Raw genomic sequence first — 21158 nt, 5'->3', positions numbered from 1 at the left:
ATTACAATCGACGTTCAGAACCCTGCCATTGTGAAAAAATTCAACCAATTGTGCAAGTCATGCAATAAACGACGGCAGCCCTACTTCACAGATGATGAAATACGGCGCATGGTAAAACATGTCGTGGAAAGAATGAGAAAAAACCCAGATTCTGACAGTCGGAGGTCCGTGGCAGTGCTAAAGGCTCCTCATGATAGTGAACGATGTGAAAAGTGCAATTACGGAAGGGGTCCATTCTGCAGTTCCTCAAAGAAGAGCCTCTACTCCACTTTATGACAATAATGACAATCATTAGTGTAGCGTCTGTAAATACGTGTATGCTCACAAATCCTGGAATAAAATTTACCTCTACATGGTAGTACCATGTCATCATAGTAGTCTTTGCTATCTCCGTTGCCTCCTCTGCAGAGAGTCTGCAGCGACATTGCAGCGACTTGGTCTATAGATTGCGTAGGCGTATTGAGATGAATCAATACATGTACATAATATGCAAATACCTCAGAATCTTCCAGAAGGGAATGACAACGGGAACTTCCCTAACAAACTCCCTTTAGTCCCTATTACGCCCTCTATTACACGCCCTAACTCACCTATATAATGCGTGAGTAACAACAACTCATACTCATCATTCTTTTCTCTAAATGGAAAAGCGTCTAATAAAAGAAGTGTTGGAAGAAAACGGGTTCAACTACCGCAAAGTCGCCTACAACAGAAGAATAAAACGAAAACAAGACGTCAAAGGCTATGCCAGCTTCTATTGCTCAACATGTTTCCATGACTGGTCAAGTTACAGTTCATGGATTACGATTGACGTTGAGGATCCTGCCATTTTAACTAAATTCAAGCAAAAGTGCAATGACTGCGACGAACCAAAGCAGCCTTCCTTCACAGACGACGAAATACGACGTATGGCAGAGTATGTTGTGAAAAGAATGAACAAACAACTAGGTTCTGACACTTGGAGGACGCCAAAGAAAGAGCTAAAAGCTCCCCATGACAGTTCCCGATGTGAAAAGTGCAATTACGGAGAAGGACCCCTCTGTAGTTCCGCAAAGAAGACGCTCTACTCCAGCAGGCCCAGAAGACGCACATGGGCAGGATCTAAAAAATTCCGAAAGTAATCAATTTTCTAATTTATCCGTGTATAGAAGAAACGGTAACGCTGCGGTAGTAAGTTTTTCTACACTTCGGAAAAACCTTTTTGAGTAGGTGGGGTCCTAAGAAATTTTGCGCGCACAAAATTTTCCCTGTATATTGCCCGACCTCCGAAAAATACCTTCCGCCGGGCCTGTCCAGTGCAATTACGACTATGATGACTATCTATGGTGATGTAGTACTGAGACAGTCTACTAGTCTACGTCTACTTTCAGTTTGCTGCTCACAAAAAGCTTACTTCTATGCAGAAATTTCCACGAGAATGCGTAATTTAAAACTCACTAGCAGTGATAGACTAGATACATCTAGTTTGTTTCCAGCTGATGAAGAGGGCAAGCTCCCGCTCCGGAGGACCTACGGCAGGGGTCCGTCCGGTCCGTACGGCAGAGAGACGGCCTCCCTCCGGAGGGGACGGCGGGGACGGCAGAGTTTAGATTAGCGTGCGCTTCTGCCTGTCCCGGACCCCTTCCCGGACCACTTTTTGGCTACTTTTCGAAGGCAAGAAAAGCCGTCCGGGGGACCGGCGGACCACTTTTCTGGTGACAGTTCCCCAGTTGTCCACCTGGGGGGCTCCTCTCGCCTCCTCCCGTCATGGTACTGTTACAGGACTTCAGAGCTTTATTCCTGTAAGCTCTGCTTTTCAGGCAACTGCAAAGACTTCAAAAGAACGCGCGTATGACTACGTTGGACCAGTCGACACGGGACTGTGCTGCTGCGTGTGCCACGACCCTTTCGACGATCCCGTCTTACTTGAGTGCGGTCACTCCTTTTGCCGGGTGTGCGTGGACAACTGGCTAGCAACACAGCTCACATGTCCGGAGTGTCGATCTTCGATTAGGGAAGACGCTCGCAGACCGACAGTCCTCGCACTGAAACGGCTCGTTGACGACTTGCCTGTCAGGTGTCCAAGCACGGGATGCGGAGCAGAGGTTACGAGGGGAAATCTAGGTAACGAAACACGGTAAGCTAAGGTTGCATTGTATGGCGTTTTCTATTAGATGGTCATCTTCAAACCTGCGAATTTGTTGAAGTCGAATGCCCTGCTTGCAGCAGCCTAGTAAAAAGGACCGACATTTCTGCCACAGCACTGCAATCGGGGAGTGAATTGAAGGCAAAAGTAGCAACGTTGGAAAAGGAGCTACAGCAGGCAAAAGCTCTGCAAAGAGAGCTAGATCGCTTATACATTCAACGGGAAAATTTTGATCACGGGTACAATTACGGAAGAGAGCCTGAATCGATTGTTTCACTGACGCGTTTTCTTTCTCAAAACCTGCAAAATGCCCTCCCTTACAACATTGAACGAGCTAGATTATTCAACTGTGTACAGCGATGCTATCAAGTATGGGAGACACGGTCTCCATGCAATGTGATCATGGTTCTAACAACAGCATTGGCAACGAATTGGTTCACACGAAATCAAGAACAAAGCATAAGAGATTGGATACGCTATACAAGCGAGTCTGTCTCTAAAGATCCAGAGACTTCTTCTATTGCGTCATTCTGACTCTCTGTATTTCTGTGGGACTCAATGAATTATAATTGTACGTAAAATTTTATTGATTTCATGTGAACCGCGCAAGTTTACAACGTATCTTTGTTTATGGATATTAGCAAAAACACGTAAAATTTCATAAAAAGCTAGTTCAAGCCGCTTTCTCTTTCAGAAGAGCACTTTTTTTCCATAGAAGCAGGCGCTCAGACGTTAAGTAGGGCCTAGGACACCAATTTCACACGTTAGACACAATAACCTTTATTTGATTCCGCATACCAAAGGAACAAAGCTGCAGTAAGACACGACGCCGACCAAAGAAACGAAGCATTGCGGAACGACTGAAAAGACTTTTACTGCGAGATCAACAATTCACCACAAGAACAGATTAAACCCAACCAACACAATTTAACTAAGAAACGAATTTGCCCAACAACGGACGGGTAAGATGTCATGGCAGTGCCTCGCACACTCAACTGGTATCCATCTAAAAAGAAAAAAAAGATAACTCTATGGACTGCAGCCTTATGAGCCAATCCACTTCACCTGTTCTTTGTAAGCGTCAAGCTGAGCATCAAGATCCTCAGCCGTGACTTCCGTCTTATCCCGATTTCGGCCTCCGCGGCCCCCTCGGCCACCGCGCCAGCGACCTCCTCTACCTTGACCTGAATCGCTGTAGCCGCCTCTTCCTCCTCCTCCGCCTCTTCGGCCACGACCTCCGCGGCGGTAGCCGCCGCCGCCGTAGCCGCCACCAAAGCTATCATCAAAGCCACTATAGAAAGAACGACAGATAGCCTAAAGTCTCAGTGGAGCAAAATACACACACAGGACGTGGCAAGGTAACGATGACAACAAAGTAACAATTGAATTACCCATCTACATAGTGCAGGGAAATTTCGTAGACACATACTTGTACAACAAAGAACAAGCAACAGACAGAGAACGCTTACTCTCCGCCGCCAAATGACCGTGCCGCCGCCTGATTCCCGTCTTCATACTGAATCTTCATAGGCTTTCCTGCGGTCAGGCAATAGAGGGATCCCATTTCACTCCAAGCACGGGCGAGACGGGGAAGTCGATTTTTTTTCACTGACCATCCAATGGAACGCCGTTGTATTGCTTCAACGCTTGCTGAGCGCTCTCGCGCTGCATATAGATGACGTGCGCCGTGCCGAGCGATCGTCCCGAACGATCGTAATGGACAGCCGACGCGCGAATTGCGCCGAAATCCTTGAATAGGTCCTGCGCACGCGCGACGAGACGATTTTGAATTATTCGTCGTATTTTCGACTGTTCGCGCGTCGAAGTGGTTGCTCACCTTTATGTCCTGATCGGAAACGCCGTAATCTAGATTTGAAATGACGATTTTCGTCGTGTTGCCACCGGCGCGGCCCGCTCGCGAACGAAAGCCCTGTTGTTGGACGTCGAACATGTCGTGTTCCCAACGTTCGGGCTCTCTGAACGGCTGTCGAAGCGTTCTCGTTAGATTGGGTGTTGTGGCTTTCGTTTGTGTTCGGGTCTCACCCGTTGGTACGGCCCCGATCGGGGCCCGCCTCGTCTCGTTCGCGTCGGGCCGCCTCTACCGCGATTGTAGCCGCCTCTTCCGCGGCCGCGGCTTTGCCGTTTGGCCTTTATGATGTCGTCGAGAGACATCTCCATCGGATCCGCCATTTTGCCAAACCACGAGTCTCGAGCTTCCCGTATAGAGACACATTAGCCCGTATAAAATAAACAGTACTAAAGCAAAAAAATAAAAAATACTAGAGAATGATGGCCCGGTGTTCACCGTGTTGCCATCATGCAGAGCCTCCCACCGCTTACAGTACGCGAGTGCATTACATAGCGTGACGTCAAAATTTTTTATGTTGCCACATATTCACGTACTGTAGTAATCCCAGTAATCCCTGCCCTTAGCCCCTAAAGCTTAGTCCTACGTACATACTGTGCATACCTACATAATTGCTAATTACACGCTTTTCTGACGTACTGTATTGCATTTTATAATTTGCTAAGTATTTGAAGACATATGCCGCATGTGTACGGGTCATATTTCCTGTTACCCGTACACGCATACATACTCATACATACCCACGTACAAACTGTACATGAGTGGATACTTTTGATTGTGACGTCAGAGCGTAACAATCAAAACTCTCATTTCGGTTTCTCAGTGCATTTATGAAACGGAAAATAGCACAGATCAATTTGAAACAGGGGTTTTTAAGCATTTTTTCCGTTTATGAAAGAAAAAACGCTTTATCCGCGCCGTAAATCGCCTTTTTCGGGTCACCGTTTTGGGCCCCATGTCGCGCATGCGCTGTACGAAAAAACGGGTTTTTAAGTTACGTCACCATACCGAGCGTGACGAACAGACATACATACAGACAGACAGACAGACAGACAGACACTTCCGGCCCTAAGATCACGTTTGAGAGAGCCTCCCTCCGCCGTTATACGGGCTCCACCCGTACAACTCTGGTGGTCGGCTCCACAATATCGTTAGATATACTGTTATTCAAAAACTCAAGCTTTGTTTAAGTCAGTATGTGTACAAGATATGTGTACTTTTCTGCGTAGAGTTGAGCAGTCTAAGTACATCAGCAACAGATGCATCCTTCACAGGCCGTCTTCCTTCCTAATCACTAAAAATACAACCAGTAACGTTCGGTGCCAGCAACCATTTCTTATTTCTTCATATCACAACTATAATACAATATTAATTAATTAACACAAACTACAAAAACTATCATATTTAACACCAGTACTATATTCAATTCTCATTCATCATCTATAGTATCAAAGACAAGCTGTCTGACCTCCTTCAAGTCCAAAGATAGCTGCTGAGACGAAGCGAACTCCAGAGGAAGAGGTAGATTGAAATCTTGAGGCTGAAGAAACGATATGGGCCGGTGATCCCCGGTGGCGTGACTTGGGCCTGTGACCATGTACGCGTCTAGCTTCTGTAGCGTGCTGCTCCTTCCTTTGATGTACGTTCCGACATCAATCACCAGCACGGCTTGAGTTGCCGGCCACTCGAAATATGCCTCTGCCTTTCTCAAGACAGCTTCTGTTGACTGGCTGACCGCCACTTCGACGAAGAAAATTGGACGGACAGGCTTCGGTTGACGCGGAGACAATGAGACATCTGGTTGCAACTGAGTTGCCGCTTCTAGCCTTCGATGCTCTGTACCAACATAAACGCTGGCTCGAGAGCACTGAAGCCTAAGTTGGAGCCCAATCTCGGCAGTTACATTGGCATGAACACACCCTGGATGAAATTGATTAATTACACCAATGAACACGTGGTGACAAGAACACTCACCGCTCATGTCTGTAACATAAATGTGGTTGCCAAAAAACTCGAATTTCAGATCGGGTAGGTAGGATAATCCGACTTCTTCTGATATGACTCTACCAGGAGAACGGCATTCAATGATAGTAACCTTGTCATGCCCATTCGAAGAGTAGAAATCTTCGGCCTTCATCGTCCACAGAGGACAGACCTTTCCCTTATCATGCGCAAATCCCTTTATGATGTCGTCGAGAGACATCTCCATCGGATCCGCCATTTTGCCAAACCACGAGTCTTGAGCTTCCCGTACAGAGACACATTAGCCCGTATAAAATAAACAGCGCTAAAGCAAAAAAATAAAAAATACTAGAGAATGATGGCCCGGTGTTCACCGGGTTGCCATCATGCAGAGCCTCCCACCGCTTACCGTACACGAGTGCATTACGTAGTGGGACGTCATAAATTTTTATGTTGCTACATATTCACATAGTCATCACAGCCCTTTATTTGGCTTAGCCCCTAAAGCTCAGTCCTACCTACATACTGCGTATACTTACATAATTGCAATGTTTTCCTAATTAGGCGCTTTTATGACATACTGTATTTCATAATTTGCTCTGTAATATGTATTTGAGGACATACGCATGTGTACGGGTCATATTTCCTGTTACCCGTACACACGCCCACGCACATACTGTACATGAGTGGACACTTTTGATTGTGACGTCAGAGCGTGACAATCAAATTGTCGTTTCGGTTACTCAGCGCATTTATAAAACGGAAAACAGCACAGATCAATTTGAAACAGGGGTTTCTAAGCATTTTTTCCGTTTATGAAAGAAAAAACGCTTTATTTGCGCCGTAAATCGCCTCTTTCGGATCACCGTTTTGGACCCTATGTTGCGCATGCGCTTTTACGAAGTAAAGGTTTTTCCTAAGTGACGTCATAATAGCGTGACCGACAGACAGACAGACAGACAGACAGACAAACATACACTTCCGGCCCTAACTTCACGTTTGAGAGAGCCTCCCTCGCCGTTATACGGGCTCGCAAACTGCGTTTGCCACCCCGTACAACTGCGGTGGTCGGCTCACAATATCGTTTGATATACTGTTATTCAAACACTCAGCTTTAATTTAAGTCAGTATGTGTACAAGTTATCGTATTTGTACTTTTCTGCATAGTTGAGCAATGAGCAGTCTAAGTACATCAGCACCCTTCACAGGCCGCCTTCCTTCCTTCCTAATCACTAAAAATACAACCAGTAACGTTCGGTGCCAGCAACCATTTCTTATTTCTTCATATCACAACTACTAGAGAATGATGACCCGGTGTTCACCGTGTTGCCATCATGCAGTGCCTCCCACCGCTTACCGTACGCGAGTGCATAACATAGTGTGACGTCATAATTTTTTATGATGTGGTCAGTGACTACAGCCGTTAGCTACACTGTACGTACTACATCTCAGCCTACCTACGTACCGTAAATACTTGCAAGCATGATTGCAATGTTTTCCTAATTGGGCGCTTTTCTGACGTACACTGTATTTGATAAGCCCATTTGATAATGTGCTCTGTATTTGTACGGGTCATATTTTTTGTTACCCGTACTCGCGTACATACCCACCCACATACTGTACATAAGTGGATACTTTTGATTGTGACGTCAGAGTGTGACAATCAAAACCGTCGTTTCGCCTTCTCAGCGCATTTATAAAAAGGAAAATACCACCGAACAATTTGTTACAGGGGTTTCTAAGCATTTTTTCTGTTTATGAAAGAAAAAACGCTTTATTCGCACCGTAAATCGCCTTTTTCGGGTCACCGTTTTGGGCCCCATTTCGCGCATGCGCTTTACAAAGTAAGGGTTTTTCCTATGTGACGTCACAATACTGTACCGAACAGACGTACATACAGACAGACACTTCCGGCCCTAAGATCACGTTTGAGAGAGCCTCCCTCCGCCGTTATACGGGCTCCACCCGTACAACTCTGGTGGTCGGCTCCATAATACACTAGAGAATGATGGCCCGGTGTTCACCGTGTTGCCATCATGCAGAGCCTCCCACCGCTTACCGTACGCGAGTGCATAACATAGTGTGACGTCATAGTTTTTATGCTGTCACATATTCACGTTGTCATTACAGCCGTTAGCTACTACTAGTACAGCTCAGTCCTACCTACATACTGTAAATACAGTACTTGCATGATTGCTGTGTTTTCCTAATTAGGCGCTTTTCTGACGTACAGTACAGTGCGTGCCAGCATAAATGGCCACAAAACGCGCGCTAAGATCACTGTAGATCACTCGCTGCAAGACATACAGTGTCACTGTGTGTCAACGAAAATCGCTCTAATGCCTATTTTAAACAGGGATGTCAGTTTGACTTTTGTGGGACGTACTCCCAAAGATTTAAATTTTTTGCAAGTTTAGCGCGCGCTAATTTTGTAAAGGAAAGAACATTTTCAAATTCGCCGATAATAAATTTCTAAACAATGCACGTGAGAAGCCATTTATAGAGTGAGTTTCTTTCTAACTTGATCCCTAACGGAAAAAAATGCATTTCTATTTACGTCACGTGACATCCGTTTTTTTCCACCGAACTACTGTATTGAAAATCAAAGATAATGAAGTTTTAGAAAATGGTATAAAGTGACAGATGAGTTTATGAAAGCCGTCATATGTTGTTTGAAACTGGAAAAAAACGAACTTTTCTGTGTTCTTAGCAAAACGTATAGAAACGTTGTCTGCGGTGAAATCAAAACCGTTTTCTTACAAAATAGACGTAAATAGAAATGCTAGACTTCATTGGAAATCCTTGATGTGACGATCAAACGTCAAAACTACGCCAAATGTAAACTACGCTCTGAATTCCTCGCGCGCTACTAAAAGTCCCGTTTGGCCATTTATGCTGGCACGCACTGTACTGTATTTGATAAAGCAGGGCGGACTTTCGATGCGCATGCGCAGGTTGCTAGGGAGTTTGCGATTGCTTTCTACGCCGTTTTCTCTATCGTTTTTGAACGTTTTCTCATTCTGCTGAATACAGTGTATATTCAAGTTCCAGGAGCGTTGTCTGACGCAGTTTCGTCAGAGGGGGTCCTCTTTTTCGCAAAGGTAAATTTGCGCTGTCTCTCCTGTCGTGGCCGCCTTCTCATTAGGCTCGAAATTAGTTTCCTAACGCTTTTTGGTTTCTTAAGAACACAACGAGGCTGAGATAAAGATATCGAAGTAACAATACAATCGACTTTTCTCGAGCGATGAAGATGGCAGTCGAGGTGAGCTCTCTTTATTAGATAATACCACTTTTTGCACTTCTCATCAGAAATATAGCGTTCATATTATATGTAAGTTAGATATAGTCGTGATCCAGTTGTCGATCTCGGTGAATGGCAGACCTAAATTTAGGTCTTGTTGCTGACACAGGCAACGCCTGTAAATCCGTCATTAGGTGCTGAATAAATTCGCTAGTTGAGTAGTAGTCATCTTCTTCAACGCTATTATCAATATCAGGGTCTTCAGATGGAGGAGCTTCTTCTTCAGTATCGTCCGCTGTATGGGTCTGAAGGCTCTTGTTAAATTTTCCTGTCAGGTTCTTTACAGTGTCTAGTAGAAATGGCTCGCAGTAGTGGCATCGGGTGGTAGTAGGTAGGCAGTTAGCGTGAAATGAGTGTCCGCAGCTTAGAAGTATTGCAGTATCGCTTTCATCAACACATTTTTCTAAATCGCATAACAGATCTTGCGATGGGGGTTTTGGAGTAGAAAACCCAAGAGGAAATGACCTCTGGTCCAAGGTGCAGGCTAACGTATTTAGTTGAAAGGACCTTCTCTTTCGTTTAGTTTGTAGTTCTTTTGACTTTCCGCAGTTTTTGTATATATTTCTAAATTTTGTTGCAATGTGTTCAGCTGCTTTTCCTGCCAGCTGAGAGATTTTCTGCTTTGAGCCTTTTCTCCCCCCGTCGATTAAAAAATGGGTTGCAAACGCGGCATCAAATCGCCTTGCGCTCAGAACGTGTGCAAATTCAACAATTTGGTCTGCACTTGACCAAGATGGGCATTGCGCGCGCAATAACGAGTGAAAAACTTCGATCTTTTTTTCACTAAAAACATTGATATTGGAAGAGAAGGTCGATTGCCACTGTGGTATCACTGTTTCGTAATGCAGACAGTCACTAATGCTTGAAAGCATTGCTTTATCGTAATTGTGGCGCTGTTGAACTATAAACATGATGGCAAGCCGTATCATTGAACTTTGCCATAGCTGATATTGGCTGCCTCGATGTATAGTTGAGTAAAAGAAAAAGATAAGAGGGATTAGCTCATCCAGCAGGTACCGAAAGACAAGGAACTCGAAATCCTTGCACGTTCCGAACATTGAGAAAATCTTTTCGCCAATTAGAAGCCAGCCGCCGAATAGAGCTGCAATTAGAGTGGTCATTCGCTCATGCCTTGGTTTTTTTGGCAGAATTTTACGTTGACCAAATAGACTCTTAAACAATCCTAGAGAAGTTGAATCATGTATTTATTCTGTGTTGGTTCTGCTAGCGTGTACCTTCAAACATTGGATGATACAGTGTAAATAAATTCTCTACAGAATTTAGATAGATGTGAAAAGGTCCTAAAATTGGAAGGAGAGAATTGTATGTCCGGTTTTCAGGATTCTAGAAAATGTCATTGTCTCTTATTTATCTGTTGTATGTAGGTATGTCTCGCTTTACTTGAGCAATAAGTTTCTTTTGGAAATAGAACGTAGGATAGTCTCCCAGAGAAGGTAAAGCGTTTTCTTCCAAATATCTTGTGATAATATGTCAATTCAGCAGCAAATGCAGAGAAAATATTTACCTTTTTAGCGCTGGGGTACTCTTCACAGCATTGTCGATAGTAACTTTGTAATCGCTTGATGACTTTAGACTTTGATGGAATTCGTCAACAAGTCGACTGCTTCGAAGAAGGTCACGGTCCCTTTGGTCCGGATTAGTATAACATCTAGATGGCCACATCACAGCGCGTTACTGTAGCTAAGCTTAATTTTCTTACCGTAACTCAACTAAACTTTTTTCTAGATCGTTGTAATCCAAATGGCTAAAGGCGGCTGGCAGCGTTGTCATCCAGGTACTTTTGCAATAAAAAGGAAAATACTCGTTTAAGAGATCGATGACTCTCCCGACGTTGACAGATCCCTTGCAGACGTCTGCTGAAGGCCAGTAATGAACGGACGCTGGCGGAAGGGCAAGGCTTGCTATTGCATCGTGCACGTCGATTAGGCAAGTTGCCATGTGAATTGCCGTTGATGTTTCAGATGACGTAGGTCTTTGAATAGTATGAATGGTGTGGAAATCGTCAATAATCAGCAAAGAGAGACGTTTGTTCCTTCGAGCATCCTCAATAAAAGCATTTACCTGCGGTGCCAAGTGAGGCATATTTTCTGTAGCATTGCGTAAGTACTAATACTTGTGTTTTATTGTCTCGTGATAGATCGTTTCGAAATCGCCTGATTGTCTTCGGATGACCGCATATTCCAACTGCTCGGCCACATTCGAGGGCCGCTTCTGAGCAGCCGGAAAGAGACAGGTGCAAGCCAACATCGTTGACGAAAGTTGTGATTTGCTTTTAAAAGGTATTTATTATTATATTAAATATTCATCAATAATTTTTACCTGATTGCTCAGGTATGCTAAGCGGTACAGTTCTCCTACAACACGTTGACGTCTCAATTGTGTTCTACAATCATAACTTAGACTGCTGGAGTAGCTGCTTGTGAAAATATCTTCAAGAATATCGAATAGCCCAGGTGAGCACTTTTCGCAGAAGGCTTTCATGGTCTCTGGGTCATATAGCTTTTCTCCGACATTTTGGACGTGATGATCGAACAGAGCTGCTTGAAATGATTTTACTAACGTCGGAAAATCTGCGTGGAAAGACAGTACGCATCGCTATCTCACATTAAATGTAGCTAATTAGCACCGTTACGGACCAGTGCGAGATTTTTCCAGTCTTGCTGCTAGTGCCTTGTTCACGCCTTCAAGAGCTTGCACACGCCTACGGCAAGCTGCCAGCTCTTCCTTCACTTCTTTCAGCTCTTCTCGTGCTTCTTCTAGGTCTGAGGAACGACGCGTCACTGTTTCTCTTCCTTGCGTGCCGGTGAACAGAGGCACGGGCTGCATGAAGACGCGATGTGTGGAGCGGCGCTTTCTAGGCAAAGAGCGGGGTGAAATACCTGAACAGTGAGCTGGATCGGAGCGACAGCGAGTCTTTTAGGCGGTGGCTCGTAGAGAGGGTGGTCGACTACTCGCTTTAGGGAGTCGACGTCGTTTCGGTGACGCCTACACACGTAGGCGGATACGCTGTTGCTCAGATCGTCAAGAACAGCGTGCAGACGCTCCGCGCAAGGCCGCAGAGTGCCGGAACACCGATCCGAGTCGAAAACGACAGCGCATCGGTTATTCTCAGCGAGCAATAGCCTCGAATGCCCAAGGCAAAGATCGACGTCATCGACGAAACCTCGTTCTCTAGCAGATCTCTTTGCGTAGGAGGAAACGTCCCCGAAACACGCTATTTCGGCTTCGCGACGAGCTCGAGTAACATGGCCTTTGGCGAAATAGCACTCCGCGAAGCGATTCGATGCCATATATCGGCGAAATAGAACGCGGGTAGACGAAACGGAGTTTTCGCGCGCGATCGATCGAAATCAGCTGAGGCGAGCGGTTGAAATCTAGCTATTCGCGCCATATGAACTGAAACGTTCAACTTTACACAGTGTATGGTAGCATTTTCGATGGATCGGAGGCGATAAAACGGCGAGATAAGCAAGATAAGATTATCGCGATATCGGGTCCTCAACTTCAAACGCGTTTTTCTCGAAACACGTCCCTCTCAATTTTTTTTACGTGAAGATTAAATTTGAAGGCCACTAATTGGTCTTTCGATCGGTGTAGGTCTTGGGCTTGGCCCGTGCTTCCCCACCTTGGCCCAGCCCCTTTTGTCGAAACACGTTATTTCCGGCTACGTCATTGGTCATAATCCGCACATGCGCATCGAAAGTCCGCCCTGCTATTTGATAATGTGCTCTGTATTCGAGGAGGACCTATGCATGTGTACGGGTCATATTTCCTGTTACCCGTACACGCGTACATACCCACCCAGATACTGTACATGTGACTGGATACTTTTGATTGTGACGTCAGAGCGTGACAATCAAAACTGTCGTTTCGGTTTCTCAGCGCATTTATAACACGGAAAATAGCACAGATCAATTGGAAATAAGGGTTTCTAAGCATTTTTTTCGTTTCTGAAAGAAAAAACGCTTTATTCGCGCCGTAAATCGCCTTTTTCGGGTCACCGTTTTCGGCCCTATGTCACGCATGCGCTTTACAAAGTGAGGGTTTTTCTTATGTGACGTCACAATGCCGAGCGTGACGAACAGACAGACAGACAGACAGACAGACAGACATACATACAGACACTTCCGGCCCTAAGATCACGTTTGAAAGAGCCTCCCTCCGTCGTTATACGGGCTCCACCCGTACAACTGTGGTGGTCGGCTCCAATATTAACTAGAGAATGATGGCCCGGTGTTCACCGTGTTGCCATCATGCAGAGCCTCCCACCGCTTACCGTACGCGAGTGCATAACATAGTGTGACGTCATAGTTTTTATGCTGTCACATATTCACGTTGTCATTACAGCCGTTAGCTACTACTAGTACAGCTCAGTCCTACCTACATACTGTAAATACAGTACTTGCATGATTGCTGTGTTTTCCTAATTAGGCGCTTTTCTGACGTACAGTACAGTGCGTGCCAGCATAAATGGCCACAAAACGCGCGCTAAGATCACTGTAGATCACTCGCTGCAAGACATACAGTGTCACTGTGTGTCAACGAAAATCACTCTAATGCCTATTTTAAACAGGGATGTCAGTTTGATTTTTGTGGGACGTACTCCCAAAGATTTAAATTTTTTGCAAGTTTAGCGCGCGAATAAAAAAGTTTCTGAAATAGCAAATTTTGTAAAGGAAAGAACATTTTCAAATTCGCCGATAATAAATTTCTAAACAATGCACGTGAGAAGCCATTTATAGAGTGAGTTTCTTTCTAACTTGATCCCTAACGGAAAAAAATGCATTTCTATTTACGTCACGTGACATCCGTTTCTTTCCACCGAATTACTGTATTGAAAATCAAAGATAATGAAGTTTTAGAAAATGGTATAAAGTGACAGACGAGTTTATGAAAGCCGTCATATGTTGTTTGAAACTGGAAAAAAACGAACTTTTCTGTGTTCTTAGCAAAACGTATAGAAACGTTGTCTGCGGTGAAATCAAAACCGTTTTCTTACAAAATAGACGTAAATAGAAATGCTAGACTTCATTGGAAATCCTTGATGTGACGATCAAACGTCAAAACTACGCCAAATGTAAACTACGCTCTGAATTCCTCGCGCGCTACTAAAAGTCCCGTTTGGCCATTTATGCTGGCACGAGCTGCTGGCACGCACTGTACTGTATTTGATAATGTGCTCTGTATATTTGAGGAGGACCTATGCATGTGTACGGGTCATATTTCCTGTTACCCGTACACGCGTACATACCCACCCATATACTGTACATGTGACTGGATACTTTTGATTGTGACGTCAGAGCGTGACAATCAAAACTGTCGTTTCGGTTTCTCAGCGCATTTATAACACGGAAAATAGCACAGATCAATTGGAAATAAGGGTTTCTAAGCATTTTTTTCGTTTCTGAAAGAAAAAACGCTTTATTCGCACCGTAAATCGCCTTTTTCGGGTCACCGTTTTGGGCCCCATTTCACGCATGCGCTTTACAAAGTAAGGGTTTTTCCTATGTCACGTCACAATACTGTACCGAACAGACGTACATACATACATACAGACAGACACTTCCGGCCCTAAGATCACGTTTGAGAGAGCCTCCCTCCTTCGTTATACGGGCTCCACCCGTACAACTGCGGTGGTCGGCTCCATTAATTAACACAAACTACAAAAACTATCATATTTAACACCAGTATCATATTCAATTCTCATTCATCATCTATATCTATAGCATCAAAGACAAACAGTCTGATCTCATTCAAGTCCAAAGATAGCTGCTGAGACGAAGCGAACTCCAGAGGAAGAGGTAGATTGAAATCTCGAGGCTGAAGAAACGATGTGGGCCGGTGATCGGTGGCGTGACTTGGGCCTGTGACCACGTACGCGTCTAGCTTCTGTAGCGTGCTGCTCCTTCCTTTGATGTACGTTCCGACATCAATCACCAGCACGGCTTGAGTTGCCGGCCACTCGAAATATGCCTCTGCCTTTCTCAAGACAGCTTCTGTTGACTGGCTGACCGCCACTTCGACGAAGAAAATTGGACGGACAGGCTTCGGTTGACGCGGAGAAAATGAGACATCTGGTTGCAACTGAGTTGCCGCTTCTCGCCTTCGATGCTCTGTAAAAACATAACCGCCGGCTCGAGAGCACTGAAGCTTAAGTTGGTGCCCAATCTCGGCAGTTACACAAGCATGAACACAGCCTGGATGAAATTGATTAATTACACCAATGAACACATGGTGACGACAAGAACACTCACCGCTCATATCTGAAACATAAATGTGGTTGCCAAAAAACTCGAATTTCAGATCGGGTAGGTAGGATAATCCGTCTTCTTCTGATATGACTAAACCAGGAGAATCGCATTCAATGATAGTAACTTTGCCATGCCCATTCGAAGAGTAGAAATCTTCGGCCTTCATCGTCCACAGAGGACAGACCTTTCCCTTATCATGCGCAAATCCGTTCATCTTACTGCCAAAAAAGCAGAAAATTAACTGGCTGGTAAAGTACGCTAGTCCAATTTCTGCGCGTTAATTAAGGTGCGTGGGCTGCGTGGGAAGCGCTCGCTTTACGCAGCTTAAACGCGCGGGAGTGGACGCTTTTCGCGACCTTTCGCGCAACACGCCCCAACCAACCCGAAACCGTGCAGTCGAACAACGAAGCGCACGAAGCCATTCGTAGAACGGCTAAAAAGCGAAATCGTAATTTACGCCTACGCGTGTCCACGCGCGTCTGGTCATGTGCTCTTCGCGAATCTACGCGATGACGTCCGATTTTTAGAAGGGCTAAAAAGCGAAGTCGTATTACGCGCGCCTGGCCACGCGTGGTGTTCAAATCTACGAAAGTTCGTAAATCCAGCGAAAACAGAGTCGGCGGCGACTCAGCAGGGCTGGGGCGAGCGGGCCGCCGTGCACCGATAAGGCAGAAGATCACGATCTCAATACCTTCAAGTTGCTTGCACTGATCACGATCTCAATACCTTGCTTCCCTCTACAATCCTTGCTAATGCTTGCACGCGCTTGCACCTGCTTGCATCTGAAGACCGCCCGCCCCCTAGCACCACGTGACACAGGCGAAGAACGACGGGAGACACTTTAGCCAGTATAAAAAGAATAAAACAATACAAAAGTAAAATAAAATTACAGTAAACAGTTACTAGTTGGGTAAGTGATAAGTGCTTAGCCGTCTTACGTTCTGCAGCCAGCTTTGATATTTGTACTCCAACAACGAAGAAGGCTACGCAAAAATAACTGCCCTGCACATAAATAAAATCAGTGCACCGGCTAGAGATATGTCCCTCTGTCGCCCTCCTTACTAATCCAGTCTTCACAGTCACTAATGCTGTTGTAAAAAGACAATTTTTTGCTCAAGTACAGCCTGAACGTTAGTCAAAATCTCATTTATAGCTGATAATGGTTGCTTCTCAATATCCTGCAAGAAAACAACGTAATCTCATGTTTCAAAATTAGAACTTACGAACCTCAATAAGAAGTACCAGTTCATTTTTCCGTTCAATTTTAAGCACACCAATAGCCATTTCCAAAAGTTTAGCCGCTTCGCATATTTTAGAAAATTTTCTGAACGCAATCAGTTGCTCTTTTCTTTCTTTCGTCCAAAACTCTGATTCATCGATGCATTCAACGGAAGAAAGCTGCTTTTGTATGATTTTCAGTTCTTTTTCTAATTCACTGTTCGGTAGACTGCCAAAACAGTATCTAATCTGAGACAAAGTAGCCGTTGCATCTCTAATGTTGTGACAGAAAGATATCCAACATTCAAGCACAGAGTCCATGAACTTGCAAAAATCTTTCCACGAGGTAAACGATGCCGAAGGGTGCATTTCATTTTCGCACTTCTGCCAGAGGCGCTTAAAAACATCACTCGACTTTAAATTCTCAAGCATATTTGAGTAACGCTGAATGACCTTCATACCAGGACAGTGCCTGACACCTTCTAATGGCGACGTGTCTGTTGTGCCCTTAAGTTCATTAACGAATCTTTTCCCTGCTTTTTCCACCTTGCGTTCAATCTTTTCGACAGAAACTGTAAAAAATAAAATACACCTAAGCTGCATTTGGTGATTAACTAAAGAGCCATTACCATTCACAAGTTGACGACATAGTTGAAGCAACTCCGTTACAAGGCTTCTTTTCTGCTCAAATGTTTCAAATTCAGGAAATCTGTGGTCCACCAGATTCTTCATCCCGTCGGTAACTAATTGATCTTTTTTTGAATCCCTTTGTCTAAAGCACTCACAGAGACATCTGAATGTCTCTTTATTTTTCATCAAAAGACCAAGCTGTCGTATTGTTACACCACCGCCAATGTTGTCAAGGACCTCACGTATGATGCAGTCCGTCTTCTGGATAAAAAAGGACAACTCCTTATCAAATCTCTCTAAAAACAATAACACTGCACAGCACAGTACAACTGATATACAAAGGCTCACACCGGAATTTGAATAAGCGTACTGACAGGGCGGCCATTCTAATACGCTTGCCAGCCACGCATCAGTGTTAATTGAATCGTTTTGGTCTGGTGCCTTTGAACTTCTCTTAAAAAGCATTAAGACAAATTGATATGTAAAGTCGTCAAAATTTAATTTGGAAGAAATCGTTCTGTGAAGCCTTCTCAATGCTGGCTCTACACCTTTTTCCTGTACATACCATATATAAATATAAGAATGAACAGATTTTATCTAAATGACTCACAATAAGTGGCTCTACATCATCCGCTATAATGCTTTCAACAGCATCCTTCACTTCAGTGTGAATTTCTTCATCGTTCAGGTCAAAGAAAGTAAGAATGACGTTAGTACGTTTTAAGCCCTTAAAAGAGTCATTAATTAAAAAACACACACAAACAGTCAAAAGAAATCCCAGTACCTACCTGAATGGCCTTTAAATTAGTTTTCAAATTAGTTTTCATTTTTTGCACAAGAGTGTCTATCCATCTGGAAGCCAAGTCGTCGTTTGGTACGGATGTCTCAAGAATTCTACTCCACGTCCGAAGGCAGAGACGGGGGGATTCTCGACAAGTATTTGACGGCGTAGATTCGATCCATTCAGCCACTGCTTTGGACGCCTTTGTCGTCACTTGCTCCATAACATCGGTGTTTTCTTCATGATGGAGTCCAGCAAACAGTAGATTCAGCACAGGGCATACAGCATTTCCGACGGACTTGACGTCACAATCACAATCACAAAGACACCGCAGAAGCTCCAATGCAATGTCGTAATTTGAGCCCGTTTGTTGTTTGAGTTGAGCTTCACTAGACCTGAAAAACAAAAATTTGGCTGGCACTATTGTACAAGAAGGCGCCAAATCAAAAATTACACGCGAGTCTTTAAATTAGAGATAGCCTTTGAATCAAGAAGCGTCACTTTTTTAAGAATTTTCTGTACGTAGAAATACACGCTACTGTAACCAGACAAATGAGTAGTTATAGCTACACTTGCCTCAACTGCCTCAACGGTCTTGATGTCACCAGGTTCAAACTTTTTTTGTGCAAGTGCTGCAAGGATTTCAAGTGGCAGTGCACAATCTGTCCAATCGTCAAAGTCCTTTATATCTATGATAAAGAAAATGACTCTCATAAGCAACCGATCCAATTGAATCAAAGGTTTTAACTGATCTCTCAAAGCAAGCACAGATCTGCAGAAAAAAGGTGTTGCTGTAAATTTCTACAAACTTTGGAACAAACGTACTGTGCTATATTCTTCTTTTTTCTAAATGAGCCGACAGCTTCCGCGATGCTATCTAAACTCCACCAGCTTTCTTCTGATCTGTTCACCGTGACAGAAGGCACTTCAAATGGTTTCACACGATCTGACAGGAAGTGAATTATAGGCATTGCCAAGAGCCAATTAGCTAATGAAGAACATTTGCAAAGTGTCGTACACACCGACCGAACAGCGGATAAAATAACACTAATTAGACATTGTTTAAAACTCTAATATGCTACTCGGTATACAAACCATTTCTCTTCTGGAAAATGCTTCGCAATTTCTTCTAAAGGTGGACAAACGCGTCTCTGAAAATCCGACTGCAGCGACAAAGCCAATGCCAGTGATTCAAAATCAGCCACAGTGAAACCGTCAGAGCCAACAGAGTCTAGTACCAGAGCAACGCCCACAGCCGCTATCACGTCCTCACGGGCTCCATCTTTCACTATTCCTCTAAGCACACGGAACAATAGCTACGGATGAGAAAATCGCAAGATGAGTAGTCTAGCTTTATTCGGTCAGTTTACCTTTTTCTCCTCCAATGATTTATTTGCCAAAACGCGGCGGCATCCCGCCGCAGCGCCAGCTTTTGTCACAAAGACATAAACCAGGCAGTTGATGACGTTGCGGAGAGATTTAATGGCCTCGCTGGCAAGCATCGGTACACAGGCCTCGTTGTCAGAGAAAGGACGCCATTTGGGAAGCATGACTCGGACACATTTCTCTGCAACTTCTCCTAAGACGCGTTTATTAGGAGTATTGCGGACGATGCCGTCGCATTTCATAATGAAATCTACGAATTGAATACGTCTCGGTAGAGTGTGACTGCCGGTAAACATTTCATACCGCGTTCGGTGAGTTCCGAGCCGATTGACAAGACGCGCGTCGCCTTTTTAGTGTCGGGAGACTCCAAATGCTCGTTTTTAGTCGTGCTTCCTCTGATGACTGCGTATTTGTACTCAATGCAATCAGACCGAATAGATAGCCTGAGAACTTCACTTTCCAGCAGAAAAACGTTGCCATTGTCGGTAACGCTATAGATATATGCACAGGATCAAGAGATACATATAAACGCTTCTCAACTAAAGTTCGCATACATCTTTTTCTTCACTTCCATTTGAATTGTGGAGTCAACAGGCGACTCACTCCTAGTATGGTTTACGTAATTTTGAGCAAAATGAATGTAAACTGAATCCTCGGCAACATCGAAGTTCCAGTCAAAATGCAGAAAGGCATAAAACTGGACATACTTTTTGCCACTCGATCTGCACAAATTACAGTGAACAAAAAATTATAAGCTGAACATTTCTTTACTTGGGTGCCGGCTGAGGCTGTTCGCTACCACACAAAATTGCAGAGGTGTCAGAATCTTGATTGAAATATATTAGATCTATTTGAATGACATACACTACTAGTATTTACAGTACCAGACAAGACTGAGAGTGGAAAGAAGCCTTTCTTCTTTCCATTCACAAGCCCAGTGCATAAACCATTGTTAAAGTCCTCTTCAATAATGACCCAGTCATTCTTGTCAAATGAGAATTCCCTATAAAAAAATTTCTAATAAGGCGCTCCTCTTTTTCAGTGCACTGACGTTGAATCTAAAAGCTTCGCTCTGAACGGTGCTTGCGCTTTATACGCATACTTTCGCTCCAAAACCGAAACTAAATAAATTTCTATTTCTGTTTCACTTTCACTATCTGGTCCCGGAGCCACACCTTCGGCTTGGCGGATATTAGTCTTATTGCACGGCCCTTCGTTCGAACTAAACAAAGTTTCAGTGCTGTTGCTGCTTATGCTAAGCAGGCCCGCGAGACTTGCCTTTGCTTTAGTTCGTCTGCGATACATTTCCAATGGCCGTCGCAAGCGGTAGCGAGAACGGAAACGAATTTGTCGTACGTTCCGGGACCTTTCTTCGGGAGTATCGACACCAGCAGCGCGCTTGTTGCATCAGAGTCACTTTTTTTGGCTTGGAGTTCTTCGAGCTCCTCTGCTGTGATTAGCTTTTTAGAGTAGAGGTCGAACATTAATGCCTTAGCCGACAACTTCTTTCGAAGGAAACTAAGACGGGGGCGAATGTTTTTGTCCCAACGAGGCTCCATTTCCTGATATACGGGAAAGCGGGCTAGACACGAGGCAACAAATGGCCTAAAAAATGT

General features: G+C 44.4%; 2 protein-coding genes and 4 long non-coding RNA genes across 9 annotated transcripts; 2 read left to right on the top strand and 4 right to left on the bottom strand.

The window, feature by feature from the left end:
- Positions 1-108: 108 nt before the first annotated feature.
- On the bottom strand, positions 109-1590 carry LOC136200310 (uncharacterized). Of its 2 annotated transcripts, XR_010673340.1 has the most exons (5): positions 1438-1590; positions 591-1101; positions 498-536; positions 363-439; positions 109-303 (listed from the first exon to the last, which is right to left on the bottom strand). It is a non-coding gene; the product is annotated as an uncharacterized lncRNA (long non-coding RNA). The 2 variants fall into 2 exon arrangements; XR_010673339.1 differs by having other exon boundaries at positions 109-439.
- Positions 1591-2974: 1384 nt separating this feature from the next.
- LOC136200309 (aly/REF export factor 2-like) lies at positions 2975-4333 on the bottom strand. Its single transcript, XM_065990686.1, has 6 exons — positions 4169-4333; positions 3963-4109; positions 3739-3886; positions 3595-3661; positions 3191-3416; positions 2975-3131 (listed from the first exon to the last, which is right to left on the bottom strand). The coding sequence occupies exons 1-6, from the start codon at positions 4313-4315 to the stop codon at positions 3117-3119; spliced, it is 750 nt and encodes a 249-aa protein (XP_065846758.1). The 5' UTR covers positions 4316-4333; the 3' UTR covers positions 2975-3116.
- Positions 4334-5307: 974 nt separating this feature from the next.
- On the bottom strand, positions 5308-6197 carry LOC136200322 (uncharacterized). Its single transcript, XR_010673343.1, has 2 exons — positions 5967-6197; positions 5308-5912 (listed from the first exon to the last, which is right to left on the bottom strand). It is a non-coding gene; the product is annotated as an uncharacterized lncRNA (long non-coding RNA).
- A 4660-nt stretch (positions 6198-10857) lies between these two features.
- LOC136183393 (uncharacterized) lies at positions 10858-11193 on the top strand. The gene is made up of 3 exons (XR_010669155.1): positions 10858-10952; positions 11002-11050; positions 11115-11193. It is a non-coding gene; the product is annotated as an uncharacterized lncRNA (long non-coding RNA).
- A 59-nt stretch (positions 11194-11252) lies between these two features.
- Positions 11253-11645, top strand: LOC136183344 (uncharacterized). The gene is made up of 3 exons (XR_010669145.1): positions 11253-11349; positions 11414-11555; positions 11608-11645. It is a non-coding gene; the product is annotated as an uncharacterized lncRNA (long non-coding RNA).
- Positions 11646-16349: 4704 nt separating this feature from the next.
- LOC136200050 (uncharacterized) lies at positions 16350-21130 on the bottom strand. Of its 3 annotated transcripts, XM_065990374.1 has the most exons (19): positions 20821-21130; positions 20718-20764; positions 20594-20663; positions 20427-20545; positions 20314-20368; positions 20097-20264; positions 19846-20033; positions 19527-19792; positions 19252-19472; positions 18982-19203; positions 18733-18928; positions 18611-18672; positions 18164-18551; positions 17986-18102; positions 17726-17930; positions 17375-17671; positions 16755-17317; positions 16590-16705; positions 16350-16529 (listed from the first exon to the last, which is right to left on the bottom strand). In XM_065990374.1, the coding sequence occupies exons 1-18, from the start codon at positions 21099-21101 to the stop codon at positions 16610-16612; spliced, it is 3561 nt and encodes a 1186-aa protein (XP_065846446.1). In that variant the 5' UTR covers positions 21102-21130; the 3' UTR covers positions 16350-16529; positions 16590-16609. The 3 variants fall into 3 exon arrangements, with proteins under 3 accessions (XP_065846446.1, XP_065846445.1, XP_065846447.1); XM_065990373.1 differs by having other exon boundaries at positions 16350-16705; XM_065990375.1 differs by lacking the exons at positions 20718-20764; positions 20821-21130 and having other exon boundaries at positions 16350-16705; positions 20097-20187; positions 20250-20264; positions 20594-20662.
- Between the last annotated feature and the right edge of the window lie 28 nt (positions 21131-21158).

The sequence above is a fragment of the Oscarella lobularis genome, chromosome 2, assembly GCF_947507565.1.
Source record: "Oscarella lobularis chromosome 2, ooOscLobu1.1, whole genome shotgun sequence".
Taxonomy (NCBI): domain Eukaryota; kingdom Metazoa; phylum Porifera; class Homoscleromorpha; order Homosclerophorida; family Oscarellidae; genus Oscarella; species Oscarella lobularis.
This window is presented reverse-complemented; position numbering and strand designations above follow the sequence as displayed.

What these genes read in the sequence shown, in the direction of transcription:
- LOC136200050 (XM_065990373.1), bottom strand. Translation starts at nt 21,101, where the DNA reads ATGGAGCCTCGTTGGGACAAAAACATTCGCCCCCGTCTTAGTTTCCTT. An exon ending in CTCGGAACTCACCGAACGCG is followed by an intron (nt 19,793 to 19,845) that starts GTATGAAATGTT and finishes TTCAATTCGTAG; the next exon opens with ATTTCATTATGAAATGCGAC. An exon ending in AGACCGTTGAGGCAGTTGAG is followed by an intron (nt 18,673 to 18,732) that starts GCAAGTGTAGCT and finishes TTCTACGTACAG; the next exon opens with AAAATTCTTAAAAAAGTGAC.
- LOC136200309 (XM_065990686.1), bottom strand. Translation starts at nt 4,315, where the DNA reads ATGGCGGATCCGATGGAGATGTCTCTCGACGACATCATAAAGGCCAAA. An exon ending in TTTCCGATCAGGACATAAAG is followed by an intron (nt 3,887 to 3,962) that starts GTGAGCAACCAC and finishes GCGCGTGCGCAG; the next exon opens with GACCTATTCAAGGATTTCGG. An exon ending in CGGTCATTTGGCGGCGGAGA is followed by an intron (nt 3,417 to 3,594) that starts GTAAGCGTTCTC and finishes TTCTTTCTATAG; the next exon opens with TGGCTTTGATGATAGCTTTG.